Source organism: Odocoileus virginianus, chromosome 21, assembly GCF_023699985.2.
Source record: "Odocoileus virginianus isolate 20LAN1187 ecotype Illinois chromosome 21, Ovbor_1.2, whole genome shotgun sequence".
Taxonomy (NCBI): domain Eukaryota; kingdom Metazoa; phylum Chordata; class Mammalia; order Artiodactyla; family Cervidae; genus Odocoileus; species Odocoileus virginianus.
Window position 1 is genome coordinate 41566590 of NC_069694.1, and position 26612 is coordinate 41593201.

General features: G+C 41.2%; 1 protein-coding gene across 1 annotated transcript; it reads right to left on the minus strand.

Moving 5' to 3' along the window:
• Nucleotides 1–640: 640 nt before the first annotated feature.
• Nucleotides 641–12079, minus strand: OSTC (oligosaccharyltransferase complex non-catalytic subunit). The gene is made up of 4 exons (XM_020895143.2): nt 11883–12079; nt 7315–7408; nt 4505–4702; nt 641–1220 (listed from the first exon to the last, which is right to left on the minus strand). The coding sequence occupies exons 1-4, from the start codon at nt 12019–12021 to the stop codon at nt 1202–1204; spliced, it is 450 nt and encodes a 149-aa protein (XP_020750802.1). The 5' UTR covers nt 12022–12079; the 3' UTR covers nt 641–1201.
• Between the last annotated feature and the right edge of the window lie 14533 nt (nt 12080–26612).

Genomic DNA, 26612 nt, shown 5'->3' on the forward strand with positions numbered 1-26612 from the left:
AAGTTAAAGATCTTAGGATAAGAATTGAGACCCCAGAGAAGTGTTCTCCTCCTAACCTCCGTAACAACCACAAGTCTGTTCCCTACAGGCTTCCCAGGCGGTGCAGTGGTCAAGAATCCGCCTGCCAACGCAGGAAACACAAGGGATACAGGCTGGATCCCTGGGTTAGGATGATCCCTGGAGGAGGACATGGGAACCCACTCCAGCATTCTTGCCTAGAAAATCCCAAGGATAGAGGAGACTGGCAGGCTATAGTCCATGGAGTCACAAAGAGTCAGACACAACTAAGCAACTGAGCATGCAGGCTCAGCCCGCTGGGGGGAACCAAAAGCCCTGGCTAGAAGAAATTAGAAGACCAGACTAATCTACAAATGTTTTATGTGCTCAAAATTGTATTAATTACTGGAAGCGAATGCTGAAGGGAACTTCATCTAACACAATCAGATTTAAAACAGACATGACTGCGTAACCCGTGCTGAATATTCATAGGGATATGGAGCTGACACCTCATAAGGCATCCTGCCACCTATACCTGGAGACATCAAGCAACCAACAGTAGCTTGATAGTTACAGGATGGGAGTGGATTAATCACAGACTGAAGATTAATACCATCAGTCAATGAAAAATAAAAACAAAAAGTTAATTAGAAAAACTATTTATTTCTGCTCCTTTCATACATCTTATTGTTCCTGAAACAGTCTTCCATACATATCTGAAATGATGTACTGTCACACACTCTGTTTAAAGGCAAAGCACCATTGGTAAAGCTGATCAGCTGTCCAGAGTTCTCGGCTTACGGGATCACGCATCCTGATTTTACATTAATTTCTGAAGGTCAGAAAAGTCACCTCCAAAAAATGTTTTAAGGGATTTGTAAAAAATAATCACTTTATTCAATATTATAGCTATAGAAATGAAGTACATTTTAAGAAATGAAAAAAAAACAAAACAAAAAATGTCACTTAACATCATTGGTACATCAGTGAAGGCCAGCAGGAAAAAATACTGATAAGCTTGTCTCTGACACCAAGAAGGCATTCTAGTCCATGCTTTAATATGTGTCCTATGTTTTCAGTAGATGTTTCTTTTCTGCTGCTTTTCATCCTTCTCTGTATTTCATATCTGAGGACTGGTACAGCCTTTAAAATTTCATTAACAGAAGCAAATTCAGTACCTGCTGATTTCTTCTCAAAAGGCACTCTAACCCATCAGATAGCCCCTGTAAAACATAAAATTTATAAACACAAAGAGTGAAAAGGAAGCAACATTTCAAAGTGTCCCAAACAAATTTTATGATGAATCAAAGGACAATCTGAAAATATAAATGTGTGATTCCTCGTTATGGTTCTTATTTTATATCTTGCCCCCTCAATAAATAAATACCTTACTGGGCCTTGGTTCCATTATCCTTCCCCCTCAAAGGACAAATTTACAAACCAATATGCTAAATGACGCCAGATGAGAAAAGAAAGAATAGCAAATGTTATGTGAAAGTTAAAGCTAAGAGTTAGAATCAATTTCCTTTGGACTCTCACAATTTCAACAAAAGTCACAAAGCTTTTTATAGAAAGCAGCTCATTTTGATATCCTAAAAAGCCTACTATTACCAAAGGAAAAGATGGAGGGCCCAGAAGCTGTTCATGCCTGGGAAGGGAGCCCTCGCACCCTGCACCTCTTTCTTTAGGAAACGTCCTGACGGTGGCAGGGGCGTTAGCTGTAGCTGTTGAGCAAGTCACACTTCACAATGTTCAAACAGGAGATCCTTTTACTAAACGCACAAGGCAGGCCCTGAAATTCCCGTTAAAGGCAGGCCCTGAAATTCCCGTTAAAGTCAGGTATTAAAAGCCTGCTTTATAAAGTTCCAAACTTTTTCTTTTGCAATAAATTCTTGCAACCTATTAGGATCAAGAGAGAAATAGAAAAGCTGTGTAAAACTATCCATATTAAGAAAGGGCTGAAAACATCCTGTCCTCATTGATGCCTTTAGAACTTCTCTGCTTTTGACCCTGCTTCTAACATGAGTAGATAAGCTTGGGCAAACCTCAGTTTTCTCATCTGTAAAATGGAGTTACATCAGAGAATTTTAAGGATTATATAAGAGAAACTACCAGTATAGTAACTGCTATTCACAGCAGTAAGCACTGGACAAACATTAGCTATTATTAGTTCAGAGTCTCAAGTTTCTTCCTCTCTAAGGTGGCGCCATGGGGTTGATACCTCACATCATGCCTAACACAGCGCAGACACTCAGGAATGTGATTTTCCTCCTCCCAGTTCCTAGACCCACCTGACTCCCTACAGGTCCTGCGTCTATGTGCAGCCTAAGTGATCTCTTTAGGACTCATTTATCCCTTTCCTTCTGCTCTACCAGCCTGGCAGATCCACACTCTGAGCACAGAGATACAGAACTTTAATCTCACAACCCTGAGACAATCCAGGGTTGAATAAAAAATAAAAAGGCTCTTAACCTATATATTGATTTTGAAGATCTCCACATAAATTTGCTAAGGTAATGCCTGGTACTTCACAAAAAGCATACTTCAAGACCTAAGCTTCCCAAGTACTTAATCTGAAAGAGAACTGATACGTGTACGTATATAACTGAATCACTCTGTTGTACTCCTGAAACTAACACAACACTGTAAACCAACCACACTCCATTATTAAAAAAAAAAAGATTAAACCTATAATAAAATAAAATCTGTCAGATAATTCTTAACAACAATAACAAAAAAAGACCTAAGCTTCACAGGAAATAAAAGGTTCAAGAAGATTCTAAGAAAAGTGTCCACCAGTGTCAGCACCAAGGTAAGCTGCTCAATAGCTAGCTCACGCTATGAAATAAAAGAACCGAGGAGACTTTAGGGACAGCTGTCAGTCATCTGCATGTGCTGATATGCAAACATACACTTCTGGACACTTATCTCTTGATATAGTTATATGCTGTGGTATTCTTCCTTGTAATTAGTGTGTGACCTACGCTTCTGCATCAAATAAAGCCATGTTTTAATACTTAAAACTATGTCAGCAAGAAAGACATCAGGTCTTTTAAAAAGCATAGATCAGAAAAAATAAAGCAGGTTGTACCATTTCACTGCTATTGTTTTCTCAAGGTACCTCTTGTTAAGGATATCAGATTCTTGGCAAAAGTGAGGTGAGTGCCACCCTGCAAGTTATCTTATGGCACAGCCATCTTTTATCTCAGATGCTGGTTAACTTACCTGATGTGAAAAAATTCCTGGTTACTGGGGTTTTTTACTCTTCTGTTGTTGCTGTCTCATTTATTACATATCTAACTGCTTATATATGTTGGGACATCAAAGAGAATCTATGCCCAAGAAAACAAATTCCTTCCTTGCTGGTGGTAGTAACCACACCCCTCATAAGGAATCTGCAGGCCTACAGACCTGGTTCATCATCTCTCTGGGGCCTGAAAATATGCCAAAAATGCAATACTGTTGCTTCCCTTTATTTTCTGAAACTGTCCATTGTTTCTCCCCACTCCACACTACAGGTTCCAGTCATTAGGAGCTGTAGATGAGAAACCATATCAGAGAGTGGACCATAAAGTCCTTCCTCTTAAAAACTGAAACTTTAGATCTGGCTGCTTGATAAGTTATAGAAATCAGCAATCTTTTGTTTAGACTATTGTTCTGTTTTGACTATATCTATCTATACCTGAAACCCAGAGAGTATACTCCTGTTTCTCATTTCCTATTATTAGATCTTAGTCAACTATCTTGGAAACTGGCCTACAGAATGCAGAAGACAAATGTTTACATAAATAATTACAAAAGTAAGATGAAAGCAATCCAGAGAATTAAACAATTTTCAAAAATTTTTTCTAAGCCAGATGGCTCAGCTCTGTTATCCTATCCTTCAAATGCCGTTTTCTTCCTTTTTTGGGGGGGGCGGGGGCAGCGCCACGCTACACGGCTTGCAGGATCTTAGTTTCCTAATCAGGGGTCAAACACAGGCCCCGGCAGTGAAAGCACCAAGTCCTAACCGCTAGACCACCAAGGAATTTCCAAACCAACTTACTTTGGTTCCAAAGATAACGTAAGCTTTATGAATGAATCTAAATAATGTAATATATATATATGAAAGTCTCCTTTTCTGTCAAAGGCTTAATGGATTTTCCTCCTAGCAATATTCAGAAAGCAGCAGCAATTAATGGCTTGAAACTACTCTCTATTATTATTACTACTATGACGGGAATTCCTCTGTATGCTACAGATTAAACAAAAAGCACTTTTAGAGAAAAGTCACTGATGCTACAGCAAAATAACTTTCTCATGAACATACATGGAAATAATAGGAAGATTTATTTGTTTCCATTTTGCTACTAACCTTAAGCAAGTCACACATTTCTTTGGTTCTCAAAATGTTCATCTATTTAAATGAGGGTTAAACTAAATCTCCTATGATTTCAGGTGATCCAGATAATTATTTTACCAGTTTGCAAGTTAAGATATTGATTATACAAAGCACTGAATAACTTACGGCAGTTTCATTCTCATGAATACTCTAGCCATGAAAAAACTCAATAGGACACACACGAATCCAATGAATAGAAGAAGAAACCTATTGAGTTTGGGGATGTTTGGTGCATTGGATCGGTCCAGGATTATAAAACCTAAACCTCCCATTGTAAACAGGAAGCTGGATGCAAGTCCTTCCATAATATACTGTCCATTTACTCTGAAAAAGAAAACAGCAAAACAGTCAATGAAAATTTTCAGAAAAATAAAAAGCTTTTTCCTCAGATTGAAATTCCTATTTCTGCTAAAACATTTTTGTGCTTATTTTTTATTCTTAAGTGTTTTACCATATTTCTGGCTATTCATTCCAATAAATATTTATGGAGAGCCTATTATGCATCAAGTACTGTTCTAGGTTCTGGAAATACAACAATGAACAAAACAAGAGAAAAATCTTTCGTCTTCAAGGAGCTTATGCTCAAAAAAACCTTTAAAACTCAACTAACACAACTGTCTATGTAAAATCGATATGCACATTTTAATTATTAGCTTAAAAAGTCAACTACTATAGGTACATGAACCTTTTACTCCGAACTTTAGTTTTGCTTTTAAAAGTTATGCTATTTAAATGTCTACTATTAATTTCAAATTTTGAACTGGTTAGAAATGTTTCCTGAGTTTTATAGTAATTAACAAACCTCTTATTTCAAAGGGAAACTTTTAAAAGCAAGTTTTCTTAATTAAGGCTTCGTGACCTCCACAAAGATTTCCAGTAACCTACAAACTCTTTAAGTTTCTGCATATACGGGCATATGATTTTTCTAGTGATGCGTGTGTGTGCGTGCTCAGTTGTGTCCAACTCTTTGCAACCCCATGGACTGTAGCCTGCCAGGCTCCTCTGTCCACGGAATTTTCCAGGCAAGAGTACTGGAGTGCATTGCCATGTCCTTCTCCAGGGGATCTTCCTGACCCAGGATTGAACCTGAGTCTCCTGCATCTCCTGCACTGGCAGGCAGATTCTGTACAACCGCTCCACCTGGAAAGCCTCTTTCTAGGGATGAAGAGCTTTCAAATTCTCAAGAGCTCATAGACCCCAAAAGGCAAATTTCTCTGTTAAAGATAGGATTTATACAAAGGCACATGTAAAGAAAGTATATGCATGTATGTGTGTAGTATGTGTATATATACATTTGTTAAACTAATTGCTTTAACTGAAAACAACACATGCAGCAGTTTCAAAATTCAAATTCAAACGTCAACCCTGTGAAAAGTCTCCCTACCAGCAGGATCTTCAGCCACCCAGATCCCCCCTCCTCGCAAAGAATCACAGCAATCTTTCCAGGAATATTCTCTGCATAGAATACCATTCATGTAACTGTAAATACAAATATGGGGCTTCCCTGGTGGCTCAATGGTAAAGTATCTGCCTGCCAATGCAGGAGATGCCAGTTCCATCCCCGGGTGTGGGAGATCCCCTGGAGGAGGAAGTGGCAACCTGATCCAGTATTCTTGCCTGGAGAATCCCATGGACAGAGGAGCCTGGCGGACTACAGTGCATGGGGTCGCAAAGAGTCGGACACCACTGAGAGTGAGCACACACACAAATACAAATAAAGAGCTATCTTTAGGTAGACAGTTACCAAGTGGATTTTATAAGGCAATACAACAAACACTGTTCAAGGGAAATAAACAACAGGAACTCCCAAGTCTCAAATATTATTTTTCTTATTTAACAGTATAGGGTCTTCCCTAGTAGCTCAGCTGGTAAAGAATCCACCTGCGATGCAAGAGACCCCAGTTCGAGTCGTGGGTTGGGAAGATCCACTGGAGAAGGGAGAGGCTCCCCACTGCAGTATTCTTGGGCTTCCCCGGTGGCTCAGCTGGTGAAGAATCTGCCTGCAGTGTGGGAGACCTGGGTTCAATCCCTGGGTTGGGAAGATCCCCTGGAGGAGGGAATGGCAACCCACTCCAGTTTTCTGGCCTGGAGAATTCCATGGACCATACAGGCACAAAGAGTCGGACACGGCCGAGTGAGTTTCACTTCACTTCACAACAAACACTGCTGAGGAGAAATAAACAACAGGACCCCCGAAGTCTCAATTTTTCTTATTTAGCAGTGTAATCCACTGGTCCAATTTTTCTTTGTTTTTGACGGTGCTGGGTCTTCACTGCTGTTTGCGGGCTTTTCTGCCCTAGTTGGAGCGACTGGGGGCTACTCTCTTGCTGCGGAGCCTGGGCTCTAGGCGCAGGGGCTTCACCGGATGCAAGGGCTCTCGAGTGCAGAGACCATGGGTTTAGTTGCTCTGCAGCATGTGAGATCTTCCCTGACCAGGGATCGAACTGCACTGAAAGGCAGATTCTTAACCACTGGACCACCAGCAAAGCCCCACACATTTTTCCTTAAATGGCCAAACAGTATATATCTTAGGCTTGTCAGCCATATAATTTGTGTCACACCACAGTAGCTTGAAAGCAGCCACAGATAGTATAGAAGTAAATGGTTGTACCTAACTCCAATAAAGCTTTATTTACAAATAAATACATTCCAGTTTACTGACCCCAGAACAGCCTATAAATAAACGTATTTTAAACTGATATCCTCCTTTAAATAAGTGATTATGTCCACCACTGTGAACTATTTCCTGATAAACGGATAATATACTTTTATTCTTGTTCTTGTCCACTTCCTACAATCTCTAAATTTAGCATTTTAAAACAGCTATTGTCAAAATACAAATTGACCCAATAGGTTGTGCCATAATTTTAAATACACAGGCATGCCCCAGCAATCTTCTTTCCCACCATCAAATCATTCAAAATGGTGTCTTTTACCTGTAGGCTAAGAAAGCAACTGGTCTCTGATGGCCGTGTTCATCAGTCACTGAGCCGACACTTGGAGGCTCAACAATAACATCATAAATGATTCCTAATGAAAGATAACAACATAGATTAGACTGGATTTCTAATTTATTTAGTTTTTATCTATCTCTAAAGTGAAAGTGTTAGTTGCTCAGGTGCATCTGCTTCTTTGTGACCCTATGGACTGTAGCTTGCCAGGGTCCTCTGTCCATGGGATTCTCCAGGTAAGAACACTGCAGTGGTTAGCCACTTCCTTCTCCAGGGAATCGTCCTGACCCAGGGTCAAACTGAGTCTCCTGCATTACAGGAGGAATCTTTACGGTCTGAGTCAACAGGGAAGCCCATCTGTCTCTAGAGGTTCATTTGTATTTAAATAATATTTCCTTTTGGGGCTTCCCAGGTGGTGCTAGTGGTAAAGAATCTGCCTGCTGAAGCAGGAGACGCAGGTTCAATCCCTGGGTAAGGAAGATCCCCTGGAAAAGGAAATGGCAACCTACTCCAGTATTCTTGCCTGGACAATTCCATGGACAGAGGAGCTTGGCGGGCTACAGTCAATGGGAGTCACAAAGAGCTGGCTACCTGAGCGACTGAGCAGAGAAATCTTAGAGCCTGAGTGTTACAGAAGATTGGGAGCCCATTCATAGAAAGATACTGAAGTTAAAGGAAGTATCTGTCTCTAAAGATGCATTTATATTTAAACAGAACTGTTCTAATGTATTATTACAGTGAAATGAGGCCCAGCTTATCTCCCACACTTCAGATAAACCATTCAGAAATTCAACTCAGTGTTTTTAGAATGACTTGTAAATCAGAATTATCTCCAAAAAGAGGTATTTTATGATAGAATTCATTCAGTAACTGTTTCCAAACTCAAGAATGACTCCACAATAAAGGAGATTTAACATTAAAGGCTATTTCTAATTCAAGAAAAATGTTACACATATGCTTGGATATGTTTCTATAATTAAGAGTTAACTAGAGAATTATTCTTGCTTAAAAGTAAAATGAGACATTTTAAAATCACATCATTAGGCAGACTGGCAATATTGGAGACGCATGATCATTAATGTTAATATCTTTCATTATGTCTTAATGACCATTTATGTTAATGCCCATCAACACTGTTTTCTGGAGCTCCCACTGTCAACATCTACTCTTTTATCTTCTCCATTGTTTTCCACCATCCTCACTTTTAGCTTTTTTTTTAAGCATAGCAAGACTGTCTCCCTCACCTCTGATAACAAAACCACCATTTAGGAATTCCCTAATGCTACCTCACCATCAAATCCACAAACTGGAACCAGCTTCCATCCTCACCTCCTTCCCTCCAGCTACACCAGAGGAAGAGTCCCTCCTCCTATCACCATGGGATCCCCTTTGCAATCATCAGGACTCCACACCCTTAACATCTCAAAGACTGTTCCTTTGGCTAGCTCCTCTCTTTCCTGCATTATCAACCTCCTGTTCCCTACATCAACCTTTCCTTGACACCAGATTCTCTTAGTTAACATTCTATTTCTATGCTTCCTTTTGGAAAAGGAGCCAGGCTTCTTTCTGGAAAAGAAAAAAAGAATTTGCTAAACTTGCTGTCTCCACTTTCTCACTTACCCTTCATTCTTTAACTCACTCCAATCTGACTTCTGCCACCACTGATACTACTCTTGCTAAGGTGGGCAATGACCTCGCTGTGGTCAAATTCAAAGGACATTTTCAGTTTTCATCTTAGGAGGCGTCCTAGTAGCACTCCATCCAGTTTACTAAATCCATTTTCTTGGGGGGTGGGGGGGATGGCTTCTTATGGCTTTTGTGACACTCCTGTCAGTGATTTTCTTGCCTTCTCTCCAGCTTAGCCTCCTCTTCTATAAAACCACTAAACATTCAGAGTTCCCTAGGGCTTGATCCACTATTCTTTTTCTACATTCTTTTCCCAACTGCACTAATCCCCTCACATGGCTTTTCTATGCTAATGATCCCAAACGTACCAACACCTATCAAATGTTAGCACCATTAAAATTAGATGTAAGCAAGGAGATACAACCAGTCCATCCTAAAGAAAATCAGTCCACCCTAAAGAAAATCAGTCCTGAATATTCATTGGCAGACTGATGCTGAAGCTGAAACTTCAATACTCTGGCCACCTGATGTGAAGAACTGACTCATTTGAAAAGACCCTGATAAGGGGTATGACTGAAGGCGGGAGGAGAAGGGGACGACAGAGGATGGGATGGTTGGATGCCATCAGCGACTCAAAGGACTTGAGTTTGAGCAAACTCCAGGAACTGGTGATGAAAAGGGAAGCCTGGCATACTGCAGTCCATGCGTTGCAAACAGTCAGACACAACTGAGCGACTGAACTGAACTGAAGCTCCTGAAGGAGAGAAATTCTGTCTCTGTTCTTCAATATCTGGCTTATAGGAGGAGTTCCGAAAACATCTGTTATTGACTAACTTCAATACAAACCTCTTTTCCCACTTCCTATCTGCATATTTGACATTTTCAACTAATTATAGTTGGTTCTGTCCAACTACTACATATCCCAAAGTGACCTCAGGGTTCACCATTCCCCACCAAAAAACCAGTTTATTTCTTTAGTCTTCTCAGAAAATGACACTTCCGCCTACTCAGTGCTTCATGCCATTCTCCCCCTACATCCAGTCAATCATCACCAAGATTCTGCTTCCAAGATATCTTTCATTATATCTTCCTCCATCTCTGCTGCCACCATCCTAAGTCAACTGTAAAACCCACCGAATTGGTCTCTTCGTCCATATTTGTTCAAACTTTTCCCTCTGCCCAGATACCCTTTCCCCCAATCTATCAGATTTTGGTTAACATGTCATCTCCTCAGGGACTCCAACGTAAATGATGTTCCTAACTCTGATTATTTTTCAAAACCTCTTTTTCTTTTTCTTCAAGGCACTTGTGGCAATCTGCAATGGAAAAAATGTTATGGAGAAAAATTGACATGACATTTAACGTGTCTCAACCAATGGCATTATAAGCATCAGGAAGGCAGGGCCCTTATCTGTTATATTCATTGTTCTCTCCAGTACTTAACAACTAGAACTTATAGGGACTCAGTACATTATTTGCTGACTCTTTCTCAGCAATAAATATCGTTTATTTATAAAGGTACACTCAGTATTCACGTGATTCCCTTCCAGTGGCAAAACCAACTCCCATACGAGACAGCTCATGGCCTTGGCCACTAAAAGGGGTCCTCTCATTTCCTCCAGAAGTTAGGGCAAAGAATCTCCCCATTATAAAAATCGACAGGGAAAAGGGGGCCAGAATGAAAGCTGTGAGGTTTCCAGTAAAGGCCCTGGCTTCAAGGGAGTTAAGGGTTACAGGGAAGATTTCTAGCAGATGAAGGGTTTTTTTAAAAAGCAACATGCATTTTAAATTTTGTTTATTCAGTCCAGCCCCTACTAATGTGCTGAGCAAATGTTAATGCTAATGTTATGCTAAGACAGTATCTTAGCAACATAAAAAGTATTTTAAATGTAACTTATTTTGAACATAAATTAACTGTCATTATCCTAGATTTGGGAGGAAGGTAAACCTAAAAGTTCATGCTAGAACTAACCCTGAATTTCAGATACTTCCCTCTTCAGTGCCAATTATTCTCACAAAACAGCTTATGAAAATGACGATGTCTCCGACTATTCTCTTAAAAATAGAGTCATCTGCTCTCGCTGTCCCTAATCTGTACAGCTTTAATTTTATCATTTCCAAATTAAGTTCACCACTTCCCCAAATCCAAAAGTGCAGTAGCACAGTGCTGAGTAAATCATGGAAATGCTGAAGGGGTGGTGGCTATGAAAAGACTGCAGCCGGATTGCCAACTCACCACTATATAAAGCGACGCCCCTTTTGCAAAGAACAGGATAAGATGATAATGCAGAACTGTTCAAAAGTAATGCTATTTCCCTTATTCTTTAAATTATCCACTTCTGCGCTCTCAAATACGACAGCTTCTGAAGATTTATCTCCAACCTCAAGCATTTATCAAAACCGTGGTTTCGGAAGATTCCATTCATATGTTTTGCTGACTGAGGAGAAAGCGACACAAAGCCTTAGGTTTGAGCTAACAAATCCAAAGACTGTTAAGTGTCTACCAAAGTTCCAGGGACCACAGACAAAGAGAAGGTGGAAGTCCCACACCCTCCTGATCAACAGTGGAAACAGAATGGGCAAGAACAGATTATCCCAGGGCCTTTGTCAAGTAACTCATGGCATACAATAAAACAGCAACAATCTGGGCTTGAAAAATACACTATTCAATTCGGATTGTTTGGCTAAGAGGCCAGGAAAGTGAAGGTAATGGGATAGAGAACACGACTCCTCTCAAGATACAAGACCGGGCGTGAGGGTAAAGAAACCTTTGGGCGGTGAACACTAAGGACCCCAGAATTTTCCTCCACCCTCCGAAATGGTTGAGAGGAGAGCGATGCTTTCCCTGGCTGAAAGTCAGGGAACTGACGCGCCCCCAGGGCGGGCCGGCTCTCCGCGCCTCTCGGGCCCCAGGCAGGCCGAGTTACCTCCGGTGATGAGGAAGTAAGACACCACCACCAGAGCGTACACCGTCATGGCCGACGGCATGTGCACCCAGGGCGGCTTCTTCAGCTTCAGGTTCGGGCATTCGAGCACTAAGAACGGGACTCGGTACAAACTCTCCATGTTGGCGGCGGCAGGGGAAGTTGTCGGCCTCCAGCCCCACGCGCCACCCGGAAACAGGCCCCCCCTCCCTCTCCGCGGCGCGTGCGCAGGGAAGCGACCGGCAGGTCCGCAACGCTCGGAGGCAGTGTTTACACCCCCAGAAGAAAAGAAGGAACTATAAAAAAGGATAAGTGACGAGACACAAAACTCTGTATTATAGAACCTTGTGAAGCAGAAATTTGAATAAGAAGTTCAGTTATTGCCAGTGAATAAACAAGTGATTTGTGTACCTTCAAGGACCTGCAGGTCTTCAGACGTGGCCCAGCCGGAGAAGCCGGGGAATGGAATCTCTTTGAGCCCCTCCCACTCACAGACGCCGCGGATTTTGGAAGCTGATTGGATGCGGAGCACTCTAGGTTCCCAGAGCCCGAAGATGAATGGGGAAGTTTGGGAAATACTGTCTTTCTTTATTAGCGGGTTTTTCAAGAGTTTGAGAAAGTCCTAGGTTGTTGAGCTTTTACTTCCTGATGTAGCAGTGGTGATAATAATAATAGCAACTATTAATAATAATTGGTAAGTTAATATTTTATAAGATTTGAAAATATATATCTAATTTAGATCTATCACAAATGTCAAGAAGACATCGCCACAAGATGCCTAAAACGGAGACCTTGAAGTGACCAAAATACTATTTTAAATAACCCGTGTGCTCTGCTCTTTTCGTAAATGTTAAAATCTTTCAGGCCGAAAATCTTTAAATCCTCCTGCTTTCTCTCTTTATGAAACCTCCGTGTCCAAAGTATCAACAAACCTTTTTGGTTGTACTACTACTACTATATATATATATATATATATATATATAATTCATCCACTTCTCTCCATTCCATATTTACCACCCTAGTGGAAGGCACCATTGTATATAGCCTGGGCTAGATATTTACAATCCAAGCGGATGAAAATAATTGGTGGGGAATTTGAGGATGGACGAGATGGCCTAAAAAGTTTTTTTTGTTTTCTGTTTAGTTTTTCTTTTTTATATACTCTCCAGTTCAGTTCAGTTCAGTTGCTCAGTCGTGTCCGACTCTTTGCGACCCCATGAATCACAGCACTGCCAGGCCTCCCTGTCCATCACCAACTCCCTGAGTTTAGCTCAGACTCATGCCCATCGAGTCAGTGATGCCATCCAGCCATCTCATCCTCTGTCGTCCCCTTCTCCTCCTGCCCCCAATCCCTCCCAGCATCAGGGTCTTTTCCAACGAGTCATCTCTTCGCATGAGGTGGCCAAAGTATTGGAGTTTCAGCTTCAACATCAGTCCGTCCAATGAACACCCAGGACTGATCTCCTTCAGGATGGACTGGTTGGATCTCCTTGCAGTTCAAGGGACTCTCAAGAGTCTTCTCCAACACCACAGTTCAAAAGCATCAATTTTTCGGCGCTCAGCTTTCTTCATAGTCCAACTCTCACATCCATACATGACCACTGGAAAAACATAGCCTTGACCAGATGGACCTTTGTTGGCAAAGTAATGTCTCTGCTTTTTAACATGCTATCTAGTTTGGTCATAACTTCCAAGGAGTAAGCGTCTTTTAATTTCATGGCTGCAGTCACCATCTGCAGTGATTTTGGAGCCCCCAAAAATAAAGTCTGACGCTGTTTCCACTGTCTCCCCATCTATTTCCCATGAGGTGATGGGACCAGATGCCATGACCTTAGTTTTCTGAATGTTAAGCTTTAAGCCAACTTTTTCACTCTCCTCTTTCACTTTCATCAAGAGGCTTTTTAGTTCCTCTTCACTTTCTGCCATAAGGGTGGTGTCATCTGCATATCTGAGGTTATTGATATTTCTCCCGGCAGTCTTGATTCCAGCTTGTGCTTCTTCCAGCCCAGGGTTTCTCATGATGTACTCTGCATAGAAGTTAAATAAGCAGGGTGACAATATACAGCCTTGACAGACTCCTTTTCCTATTTGGAACCAGTCTGTTGTTCCATTTCCAGTTCTAACTGTTGCTTCCCGACCTGCATACAGGTTTCTCAAGAGGCAGGTCAGGTGGTCTGTTATGCCCATCTCCTTCAGAATTTTCCACAGCTTACTGTGATCCACACAGTCGAAGGCTTTGGCATAGTCAATAAAGCCGAAATAGATGTTTTTCTGGAACTCTCTTGCTTTTTCAATGATCCAGCAGATGTTGGCAACTGGATCTCTGGTTCCTCTGCCTTTTGTAAAACCAGCTTGAACATCTGGAAGTTCTCGGTTCACGTATTGTTGAAGCCTGGCTTGGAGAATTTTGAGCATTTCTTTACTAGTGTGGAGATGAGTGCAATTGTGCGGTAGTTTGAGCGTTCTTTGGCATTGCCTTTCTTAGGGATTGGAATGAAAACAGACATTTTCCAGTCCTGTGGCCACTGCTCAGTTTTCCAAATTTGCTGGCATATTGAGTGCAGCACTTTCACAGCATCATCTTTCAGGATTTGAAATAGCTCAACTGGAATTCCATTACATTCACTAGCTTTGTTCGTAGTGATGCTTCCTAAGGCCCACTTGACTTCACATTCCAGAATGTCTGACTCTAGGTGAGTGATCACGCCATTGTGATTATCTGGGTCGTGAAGATCTTTTTTGTACAGTTCTTCTGTGTATTCTTGCCACCTCTTCTTTATATCTTCTGCTTCTGTTAGGTCCATACCATTTCTGTCTTTATTGAGCCCATTTTTGCATGAAATGTTCCCTTGGTATCTCTAATTTTCTTGAAGAGATCTCTAGTCTTTCCCATTCTGTTGTTTTCCTCTATTTCTTTGCATTGATTGCTGAGGAAGGCTTTCTTATCTCTCCTAGCTGTTCTTTGGAATTTTGTATTTACTCTCTTAAGATTCTGAAAATGTCTGTTTCCTTTTGGGATAAGAGTGACTGATTATAAATCTAGCACAGACTGACACCTTTATAATTGAGCCATGTTTTTATGTTTTTGTTTGTTGCTGAGCTCATGATTTTTTACAGGATGGCATGTGTTGGTTCTGCACTTTTAGTGACTCAATTAAAGAGAAATTGTTTAAATACCATAATAAAAATACTTATAAAATGTAGTAGCATCTCACTCTAAATATAGACGAGGCTTGCTGCCCTTACTGTTTACCAGTGAGAGTCTCCCCAGAGCCTTACTCAGTGTGTATTAAGGAAGGTATGTTAATTATAGATTATGAGAGAGCCACTAATAACACCAATAATAAAAGCTGTTTACACCAGAGCCAGCATTTATACATGGGAAGTTTTTCTAGGGACTATACAGCAGGATATTTCTGAAATTCCCATAGTTTTATAAATAAGGAAAACTTTGGAACAATTAAAAATATGTTGCCTTGAAAAAAATAAGAAAAAACATATAAATTAAAAATTTTAAGCTTCCTTCATATCTTCTGAAGGGAAACTAATGTTAATTAACTTACCTTTTGGCAGATATTATATTGTCATTTACATTAGTTCTTACTTACTTTTCATGACAATTCTATTAGGTAATTACTAATGTCACCACTTTACATATGACAAGACTGAAGCTTGGGAAGTAAAACAAACTCAAAAGGTATATTGTGTGATTGGATGAGAACTAAAGGCCATTGTCCTAACATAAACCAGATTTAAGATATTTGAAATGAGACAAGTTTGTATACTTATCCTTCCTCTTATATATCTTGGGGCCAAATAAGTCCATATACACTGTGGATAAGGCACAGTTTTTATAAGTACCAACTTTCTAATAAAAAATAAAACTAAAGTCAGAACATATCACATTCACCTACATATCAAAGTTTGTTCCAAGAACCAATTCATTATTATTTTTAACATCTTAAACTTTCAAATATTTTTTAACTTGAGTTTGTAATGTTCTACAAGCCAGGTTAAAAAAAAGAAATCTCTCATGAGTCAAATATGCACATCTATTACCATCTGTGTCCTAGCCAATAATCTTCCTATAGAAAATGTTTTTTTTTTTTAATACAACATAAACTTTGAGACTGAAAACCAAACAAATAATGAATATAAGGATGGGCATTAGGGCATGCCCATAAGTAAAAAGAATCTAATTTAGTGGGTGATTATTGTATGTAGATGAAGTAGGTCAAATGTTGAAAGAAACAAATACTTGAAACATCCTGTATTACTCTGAACTGTGAGCTGGGCAGGGGCAATGTCCCTCTGCCTGCCCAGCCACCAGCTGTTTTTCAATAAAATCAGAGTTGATGGATTAAAAAAAACACATTTGTATAGCAGAGCCTATCATTTTAAGCTACATATAAAAGCAAAAATGACTTAATTCTTGCTGTGCATGATCAAATCCATACTCAAAGGAGGAAACGAGCATAAAACGTGTCTACTAAGATGTTCATACTTAGTGTAAAAAATTTTACTAAAAAGCCTTGAAATGAGGAATGGCTCAGCCAGTCCAAAGAGAAGGTAAACCCTACAAATAAGTTTTTTGTTTTGGGGGAGCTTTTTTGGCTGCATAGCATGCAGAAGAAGCTTAGTATTCCAGCCAGGGATCTAACCCACGCCCCAGTAGTGGAAGCACAGAGTCTTAACACCTGGGCCACCAGAGGAAGAGCCCACAAATAAGTTTTTAACTAAATTCTAAACAAACCAGAGCTATCAAGGCTATTAACACTACTAACTTCAGTTTATTTAAATATAGACTAGATAGGAAATTAGTAACTTTTTTCAAATCAGAGAATAATATACAATTTTATCCTAGGTTTATTTCCAAAGATATTTTACAGTTTAGATGACAGTCTCTTGAACTGTGCTCTTCCCTTCTGTATTTTGTATAAGCATGAGACTGTTTGTTTCCCCAACTCAGTGCTTATTGAGTGATAACTCTATGCCAGGCACTGTGTGAATCACTATTATGTATCATGATCTATACAAACTCTTTCCAACGCAACACGAAATTGTAGATTTTGTCACTATTGCTGTCATTCTTTTCAACTTTGAAAATGAGTAAGTAAACCATAGGTACATGCCCATTGTAACAACAGAAACACATATGGAAATATTTTGCTTCATCGTGCTCCTGCTAAGTTGCTTCAGTTATGTCTGACTCTGCGACCCCATGGACTACAGCCAGACTCCTCCGTCCATGGGATATTTTCTGCAAGAATATTGGCGTGGGTTGCCATTTCCTTCTCCAGGGGATCTTCCTCACCTGTGTCTCCAGCATTGCATTTACCGCTGAGCCACCGGGGAAGCCCCTTCTCTTCATCAGTGCTCTCATTTTAGTTCTCCCTCCAGGGGCAGTGAGGATCATGGGATTAGTTTTGGAATGCACTGTTGAAATAAACATACTCAGGGTCAAAGAGTCCCCATCCTTGCTCCTTTATTTATTTATTTATTTATTTATTTATTTTGCCACTCTAAGCTACTGATGGGCTTCCCCGGTGGCTCAGCAGTAAAGAATCCATCTGCAATGCAGGAGACACAGGAGACCTGGGTTCAATCTCTGCATCGGGCAGATACTCTGGAGAAGAAAATAGCAACCCACCCCAGTATTCTTGCCCGGAAAATCCCACAAACAGAGGAGCTTGACAGGCTACAGTCCATGGGGTTGCAAAGAGTTGGACACAGCTGAGCACGCGTGCATGCAGTACTTTGTAACATGTGAGATATTCCTTCCAAGGTCTTTGAAAACTATACATATATTTACTGCATCTGACTTCTCCTTCCACCAAGTTGCACAATGCTTAGGGAACCACTTAGGATTTTGGAGGCAACATATACCTCATTTAGTCAGCTATTCCAATCTATTTAGTGAGTAGTCCAATAGCTGCTTGTTTTGAGTAAGACCGAGAACAAGCAAAGACTGTGCAACAGGTCCAGCCTGCCAGTTTGCTAAACTGCTCTGTCACTTGAGCCTTATGACTCAGCAGATCCAATATAATTTATGATATTGGATTTATGATATCTGTGGCAGGTAGGGATGCTCTATGAATTTTTTGACAAGCCCCTTGAGGTGAATCACAGCATGAAGCCATAGAGTTTTAGAACAAATCTATGTCATCCTTAGCAGGTAAATAATTTCCTTTGACAAATAGCTTCTGGCTCACCACTGGGTCATAGTGGAGGCTAAACTATTAATCAGGGGCAACAAGTCCCCATGAAACCTGAACCAGCCATCTCCAATTTGGCATTGTCTGACCTTAGTTCTGTTCAGTCACTCAGTCGTGTCTGACTCTTTGTGAACCTATGGACTGCAGCATGCCAGGCTTCCCTACCCATCACCAACTCCCAGAACTTGCTCAAACTCATGTCCAGCCAGTTTGTGATGCCATCCAACCCATCTCATCCTCTGCCATCCCCTTCTCCTCCTGTCCTCAATCTTTCCCAGCATCAGGGTCTTTTCAAATGAGTCAGCTCTTCATATCAGGTGGCCAAAGTACTGGAGTTTCAGCTTCAGCATCAGTCCTTCTAATGAACACCCAGGACTGATCTCCTTCAGGATGGACTGGTTGGATCTCCTTGCAGTCCAAGGGACTCTCAAGAGTCTTCTCCAACAACACAGTTCAAAAGCATCAATTCCTTGATGCTCAGCTTTCTTTATGGTCCAACTCTCACATCCATTTATGACTAAGCCATAGCTTTGAGTATATAGACCTTTGTCAGCCAAGTAATGTCTCTGCTTTCTAATATGCTGTCTAGGTTAGTCATAACTTTTCTTCCAAGGAGCAAGCATCTTTTAATTTCATGGCTGCAGTCACCATCTGCAGTGATTTTGGAGCCCCCAAAAATAAAGTCTGACACTGTTTCCACTGTTTCCCCATCTATTTGCCATGAAGTGATGGGACTGGATGCCATGATCTTAGTTTTCTGAATGTTGAGTTTTAAGTCAACTTTTTCACTCTCCTATTTCAGTTTCACTAAGAGGCTCTTTAGTTCTTCACTTTCTGCCATAAGGGTGGTGTCACCTGCATATCTGAGGTTCTTGATATTTCTCCCAGCAGTCTTGATTCCAGCTTGCACTTCATCCAGTTCAGCATTTCGCATCATGTGCTCTGCATATAAGTTAAATAAGCAGGGTGACAATATACAGCCTTGACAGACTCCTTTTCCTATTTGGAGCCAGTCTGTTGTTCCATGTCCAGTTCTAACTGTTGCTTCTTGAGCTGCATACAGATTTCTCAGGAGGCAGGTCAGGTGATCTGGTAATCCTATCTCTTTAAGAATTTAAGAATTTTCCACAGTTTGTTGTGATCCACACAGTCAAAGGCTTTAGCATAATCAATAAAGCAGAAGTGGTTGTTTTTCTGGAACTCTCTTGCCTTTTCAATGATCCAACAGATATTGGGAATTTGTTCCCTGGTTCCTCTGCCTTTTCTAAATCCAGCTTGAACATCTGGAAGTTCATGGTTCACGTACTGTTGAAGCCTGGCTTGGGGAATTTTGACTCATTGGTAGTGGCTAACCATTTGGTAAGTGGATGTCTAAAGGGCACTAAAATGAATACAACTGGAAAGGTGTTGAGGAGGTCTGGAAGAGAAACATATGGATAAACCTCTCTGTATTGGCATGAAGTATGAAAATATTTGTACCCCATGTCAATTTCCACCAAATAGCCATCTATGTAGAGAAAGAATTTTAGGTGGATGAGATGACCCTTCCTGTGGACATTGGTCATCTTCTTTCCCCAGTCACTCCTGTCCTTGTCCAGCAGGTCCACAAAAGGCCATGGCAGCACAGGTGGAAGTTATGCATGGAATTTCACTCATCAAGGCTGATCCGGCTAGAGCCACTGCTGAGCGCCCCAACTGCCAACAGCAGAAATCAGCAATAAGCCCACAGTCTGGCATGGTTCTCCAGGAGGATGAGCCACCCACTTGGCAGCAGGTTAATTACACAGGAACACTTCCAGTAGCACTTAGTTCTTACTGAAATAGATGTTTACACTGGATACAACTTTTCTTTCCTTGCCCACAGTGCTGCTACCAAAATCACTATTGTGTGGACTTGAGGAATGCCTTAATCAGTATCATGGTAGCCCACACAGCACTGCTTCTAGCAAAGAAACCTGTTTGACAGCATATGGATTGTGGTGACTGGCTCTTGCTGTGGAATTCACGGTCTAATCAAGTGTACCATCACCTTGAAGCAGCTCTGTGAATGGTGGAATGGCCTTTTGAAAACTCAGTTATGCTTCCAGATTAATGTCAACACCTTCTAGGGCTAGGACAATGTCTTCTGAGATGCAGCATGTGCTGTAAATCAGTGGTCAGTGTCTGATGCCTCTTCTCTTATAGCCAGGAGTTACCAGTCCAGGAGTCAAGTGTCAAAGGTGGGAATGACTCCACTCACTGTTACTTCTAGTCATGTACTAGTAAAGTTTTTGCTTCCTATTCCTTACAACTTTAGGCTTTGCTGGTCTAGAAGGTTTAGTCCCAAGGGAGGAATATTTCCACCAAGGAACACTTCAGTGGTTCCATTAAGTGGGGTCAATGTGTTTTTAGCACTGAATTGTCACCTTGGATCTCTCACAGTGCTGGCACATACTCTGTGTGTGTGTGTGGGTGGGTGGGTGTGTGTGTGTTAGTCATTCGGTCATGACCAACTCTGCAACCCCACAGACTGTAGCCAGGAGGCTGCTCTGTCCTTGGAATTCTCTAGGCAAGAATACTGGAATATGTTGCATTCCCTTCTGCAGGGGACCTTTCGAACCCAAGGATTGAACCTGGTCCTCCCATATCGCTGGCAGATTACCATAGGAGCCACCAGGAAAGCCCATAGTAGGACTCATTAAATATTAGTTGAATGAATCAACAAACAAGCAAACCCTTGACTTTTCTATCTCTTTTGATCCTTCAGTGCGTCATCTTAACAATTATGCTTTATTAATGTTTCTTTAGTTTGTCCTCTCCTCTCCATCTTCCCCAGCATTTAATAGTCCAGACCTACATTGTCTCCTGCTCCATTCTCTCAACTTTTCAGGCAAGGTGCTCTTTCTAAGAAACTGAACGCATCTCAAAAGTGCCCATTAAGACTCCAGCCTCACTGCTAACTAGAGAAGTAAGTTGGGTCAGAAGCAAAATTTGGTTTGTTTTTATTCTTTACTATCTCCTTTCTTTTCTATCTCATACCTTCTTTCCATAGTTTAGTACCTATTTTGTGGACATTGTGAGTATACTCTGAAAGCATCCACCTACTCCTTAGGAGAGGTGGGAACCAATGAGGGCAAGCAATAGTACTGGCCATAATAATGTTCACCATTATTCATTCTTCAGGTGTCTGTGGAGCATGTAGCAGAGACAGCACTATTCAGTGCAATGAGGGGTGCCTGATTCCTGCCCGCAAGAAACTGGCATTATAATCAAAGGAGAAACACATACCCAGTTAATGGCAGTGCTGTCTGAGAAGGTCATGCTTATTGGAGGTTTGCTTTGAGAATCCTGGAGGGAGTCATTATCTCAGGGAGAAAAAGGCAGGCTTACCAAGGAGTTCACATTTGAGCTGAACATAGAAGGAAGAGCTGGATTCCTTAAGAGTCAGGAAAAAGCTTTTCAGGAACAAAGACCAGACTGAGACAAGGAAGAAAGATGGAAGAGTACAAAGGAGGATGAGTGGTTGTGTATGACAGAAAGTGAAAGAAGAACGGTTGGGGATACTACTCACAAGGAAAGGATGGGGCTGCATTGTAGAGGGGTTCTCAGGACGCATTTAGATTTTATTATGTAGGCAGTTAGAAAACACTGAAGCTGTGGCTGATTCATGTTGATGTCTGATAGAAACCAGCATAATACTCTAAAGCAATCATCCTTCATGTAGAAATGAATTAATTAAGTTAATTTAAAAAGGGGAAACAATTGAAGGATTAGTTTTTTAATTGAAATAGTCAGTTGTGTGTTTGAAAGATAGATGAAACAGCAGAAAGATGTGAGGCACAGAGACCTTTCAGGACCTTCATGGGAGCTCTAGGTGGGAGATGATGAGTGTGTGATAGACTGGGGAGTGGAAAGAGCAGGGAGCTTGGTGGTGATGGACAGATTAAAAGCATCTTTCACAGGTAAAATTAGTTGAATTTGATCAACAAATAGATACAAGGCTTGGTAAAAATGAACTGTGTAATAATGGCCCAGGCAACTCTGCAGCTTTGTCCAAGGGCTGGACCAAACAGGAAGGTTTTCCTGGAGCAGGAGGAGGAGGCTGGGGAAATGGCAGGTGTCAGGCAGTGCTTACATGGACACAAGAGCCACGTCGAAGCGCTTCCCCCAGGGACTTTGATTATAGGTGCACTCTCTGCCCATCACCCCCAGCCCACACAGCGGCCCCTCAGAGAGAGATGCAGGGAGCAGGAGGCTGAGGTCCTGCCATCTGCTGGTGAGAACTGCTGTTCTAGAAGGACCCTGCAGGGCTGGACCTTAGTAGGGTTGGGAAAGAGGCTAGGTTTAGAGATCCAGGAGTCAGCAGCGACTGGGTAATGATGGGAGCCATTGCAGCGGATGAACTGTGAACTATGAAAGGGAGCAGGCAGGGCTTTTGTTTGGAGGGATCTCAAATTTCCTTGCTGATATAAGCTATGAGCTCTCTCCCCAGAAAAGTGCCCCGACTCATCCACTGAATGTGGAGGTTCACAGAGTAAAGTTAAAAGAGTGAGAGGGAAGAGAGCCAAAGACGATGCCTAGGGAATCATCCACATGATTAGGAGTTTACTACAAAGTAGATACAGCAAGATCAAAGGGCCCAGGGAGAGAAGGCGCAGAGAAAGCTCAGGAGGGCCCGTCTCCAGCAAATCACACAGAGTGAAATCGAACAGAAGCCACTGAGTTTGACCATTGGGCATTGGTAACTTTTGACCAGTGAGTATTTTGTTGAGTGCACACTATTATCTGACTCCATGACTAGGCACAGCCCTAGAATACGGTATCATGATCAAGGTTTGGTGGATTAATTTGTTAATTTCAGTACTATGGTGGCAGGAGAAGCCAGACTGCAGAGGAAAGAAGTGAGTGGGAATTTAAAAAAATAATAGTAGTGAATCAATATAGAGTCTATGCCTCCCAATACAGCTGGGTATGAAAGGAAGAGGAGGTGGTAGCAGAGAAGGGTTTTCGAAGTTGGTGGGAACTTGGGTACATTTGTATAAGATGGGGAAAGAAAACTGTGGACAGGCAGGGACCGAAGGAGAGGGGGTTAAGTAACAGAACAATATTAGGGCTGTGGTGAGAGCGTGTGGATGGAGCCCACCAGGGGTGAAGCTTACCTTGGGAAAGATTTGAACCGTCTAAGGAAAGAGAGCAGCAAGAAGGTTAGTGGCATAAGGAAGTCAATCAACACTTAGCGTCCTGTTAAGCTGTCATATTGAAACAATCCAATAGGTATTATTGATTCCATTTTTCCAGGTGAGGAAACTGAGGTTTATAGAGATTGAAAACATACTAAACTTGACATAGTTCAAAAGTGGCCCTGGTTACCTGATTACAAAGCCCACGCTGTTACGTACATTAAAGTTTAAAGGTGCCAAAGAGGGCAGGGGAGCGCCAGAAGCTCACAGCTAGTGGTTTCCATACTTTCAGATATTATTAGACAACCTGGAGTGAGTGCTGGGTTGAGGAGAGAGGTAAAGACTTTGAGACAGCCAGTGTGAAGAGTGGATTACTGTGTAACATAGGGATCAGATTTTTAAGAATTAATTAATATATAGAATTAATTAGATATATATGGGCTTGCCTGGTGATTCAGACAGTAAAGAATCTGCCTGCAATGCGGGAGACCCAAGTTCCATCCCTGACTTAGGAAGATCCCCTGGAGAAGGGAATGGCTACCCACTCTGGTATTCTTGCCTGGAGAATTCCATGGACAGAGGAGCCTGATGGGGTAGTCCAGGGGGTCGAAAAGAGTCAGACTTGACTGAGCAACTTTTACTCACTCACTCAGTGATGGTAGTAGTACTCTTCAATTATTTGTAATATAAGTATATATATATATATATATATATATATACATATATATATATACACACACACATGTATATGTATATGTGTGTGTGTATATATATATATACACACAAACTCATTTTACTCTAAATTTATTAAGGGAAAATAACTGTAAATCTGTACATTTTTTTAGCTTTCCTGCGAAGCTATTGCAATTCAACTCAAGAACCATTTTTCTGACAGCTGCCCACATGTAATTCCTTTCTGTGGCCACAGCAGGGCAGAAGTTCTCTTTTATAAAAATCACAGTCCTTTATAGTTTTAACTTCACCCAAATGTATTTTCGATACTTTGAGATTTATAAAACTATTCACTGGCATAATGAAAAGGCAAACTTATTTGAAAGAAACTTGCCTCAATGCCGTGATCAAATAAGTGCAATGAAATATTACACAAATGGAAAAGGCTGCTTCTCACACAGTCAAGCCTATCTTTAAAATGTGAATGGTTTACTCTTTTCATGATGAAAGGAAAATCTTGTGAAAGCAGTATTTTCAGATGAATTAAATATCAAACCCAGGATATTTACTTTTATATTTAGTTACTTTGCAAATCATACAGACTTATAAAAGCGAGAACAGAAATGTGTATTTGTCTGGCAAGTTTTAGTTATTAAATCCTAAAAAAGGGAAAATTTCTAGTTAAGGTTTGAAAAGTAAACTTAATAGAATTCATTTTCAATGTAGACATTTTTAAAGAATAAATAGCAGCAGTGGGCTCCAGCACCTTCGTACAGATGATTCCTGCTTGTTTGTTTTTTTTTTCCCAAATAAGATCACCTGTTCAGAGTTATGAAATTCAAAGTACAAAGGATTAAAAACATGAAAATCAAATGCCATCTCCCGCTTATCATCTCCTTCCTGTTCCCATTCCTTTTCCCTGAAAGTAATCACTATTAGTAAATTCTTGTGATGAAGAATATTTTCCAAGGAATGTTTTACCCCACGATTAGGAATGGCATTTAAAGCAAGAGACTTTAATCTTTTCAAAAGCATGCGAACCAGAATGCAGATCACTGTTTAGCTGCACATGTGAAAGGTGGCCAGAGGCCTGAAAACCAAAGGCCCAAGTGAGTGGTTCAGCGCACGGTGCCACCCCCTGCCCACACAATTCAGAGTGGAGGCGAAATCAAAGCACCTTCTCACCTCCAGAAACCATCTTTCCAGAGGTGAGCTATTTGGGGGACATTTGAACAGCAGCTGCTCCTGCTGTCTGCCAGAAGCCTGGAGAAAAGAGGCTCGTCTCTGGGGCTGTCAGTTCGGTCCTTTTAGGCACTGAAACTGCTTTAAACAAAACAAAACAATTCTAGCTTGGAAATGACAAGGGACTCTGGAAGACATTGATTTATCCATGTTTGCACACAGTGAAGAGAAAAGTATGCTTTATATATACCGAATAAAATATCTAACTTTTTAAGAATGTTGTAAAATATTTCCATATGTACATTATATCAAAGTACTTTCCCCACCCCCACCCCCAAGTTTGGTTGAAAGGAAATACCCAGAGCATTAGGCCCATCAGAATAGATGTCTCCAGTTGTGGTTTTCAGATGCCCTAACATGCTTCTGCCCAGAACTAATCAAATACAGCTTGGCATTTTCAGGCGGGGTGTGGGTATAATTCCTTACAAAAAGAGGGAAAAAAAATCATTATGGGTAAAACATGTTAGAAGAGGATATCACTTACCTTTTCACTCTATTTCCAAAGTTATCACTTGTCTTTAATCATTCCAAATGAGAAGACTCCATAGTGACCATCTTCATGCCCTGCGTGTGTTCCTCCATAAATATATGAGAAAGCAGCCTTGGGACCAGAAGCAGGAAAATATCATGCATTCTAGGGTGTGGACAACACAGGATATTTCATTGAACCTCTGAAGTTATAGTGTCTTCATTTTATAGGTGAGGCGACTAAGACTTAAGGGAGAGGAAGACACTTGTTCAAAGTCACCTAATTGGTTAATGATGGACTTAAGATTTAGAGCCATATTCGTCTAACATCAAATTGTACACAGTTGACCCTTGAACAACACAGGGGGTTGGAAAATATCTGAGCATGACTTACAGTCGGTTGCCAGTATCTGTGGTTTTGCATCAGTGGATTCAACCAACTGCAGATCCTGAAGTACTGTAGTTTCTATATTTAAAAAAATCCATGATTAAGTGGACCTGCACAATTTAAACCTGTGTTGTTCAGTGCCAGCTGTCCTTTCTACCATAACTTGGGAAAGGGTGGTCCAAGATCCATCTCTGTGAGGATCAACTGGGTGATCTTGGTAAAATTCAGGTTCTTGGCCCGATCTTCAGAGATTCTGATTGAGGAAGTCTTAGGTGGGGCTTCCCTGGTGGCTCAGAGGATAAAGTGTCTGCCTGCAATGCAGGAGACTGGGGTTCGATCCCTGGGTTGGGAAGATCCCCTGGAGAAGGAAATGGCAACCCACTCCAGTACTCTTGCCTGGAGAATCCCATGGACAGAGGAGCCTGGCTGGCTACAGTCCATGGGGTTGCAAAGAGTCAGACACGACTGAGCGACTTCACTTTAGGTGGGGCTCGGGAATCTGCATTTAAAACATCTCCCCAGGGACTTCCCAGGAGATCCAGTGGTTAAGACTCTGCACTTGCACTGCAAGGGGCGAGGGTTCAATCCC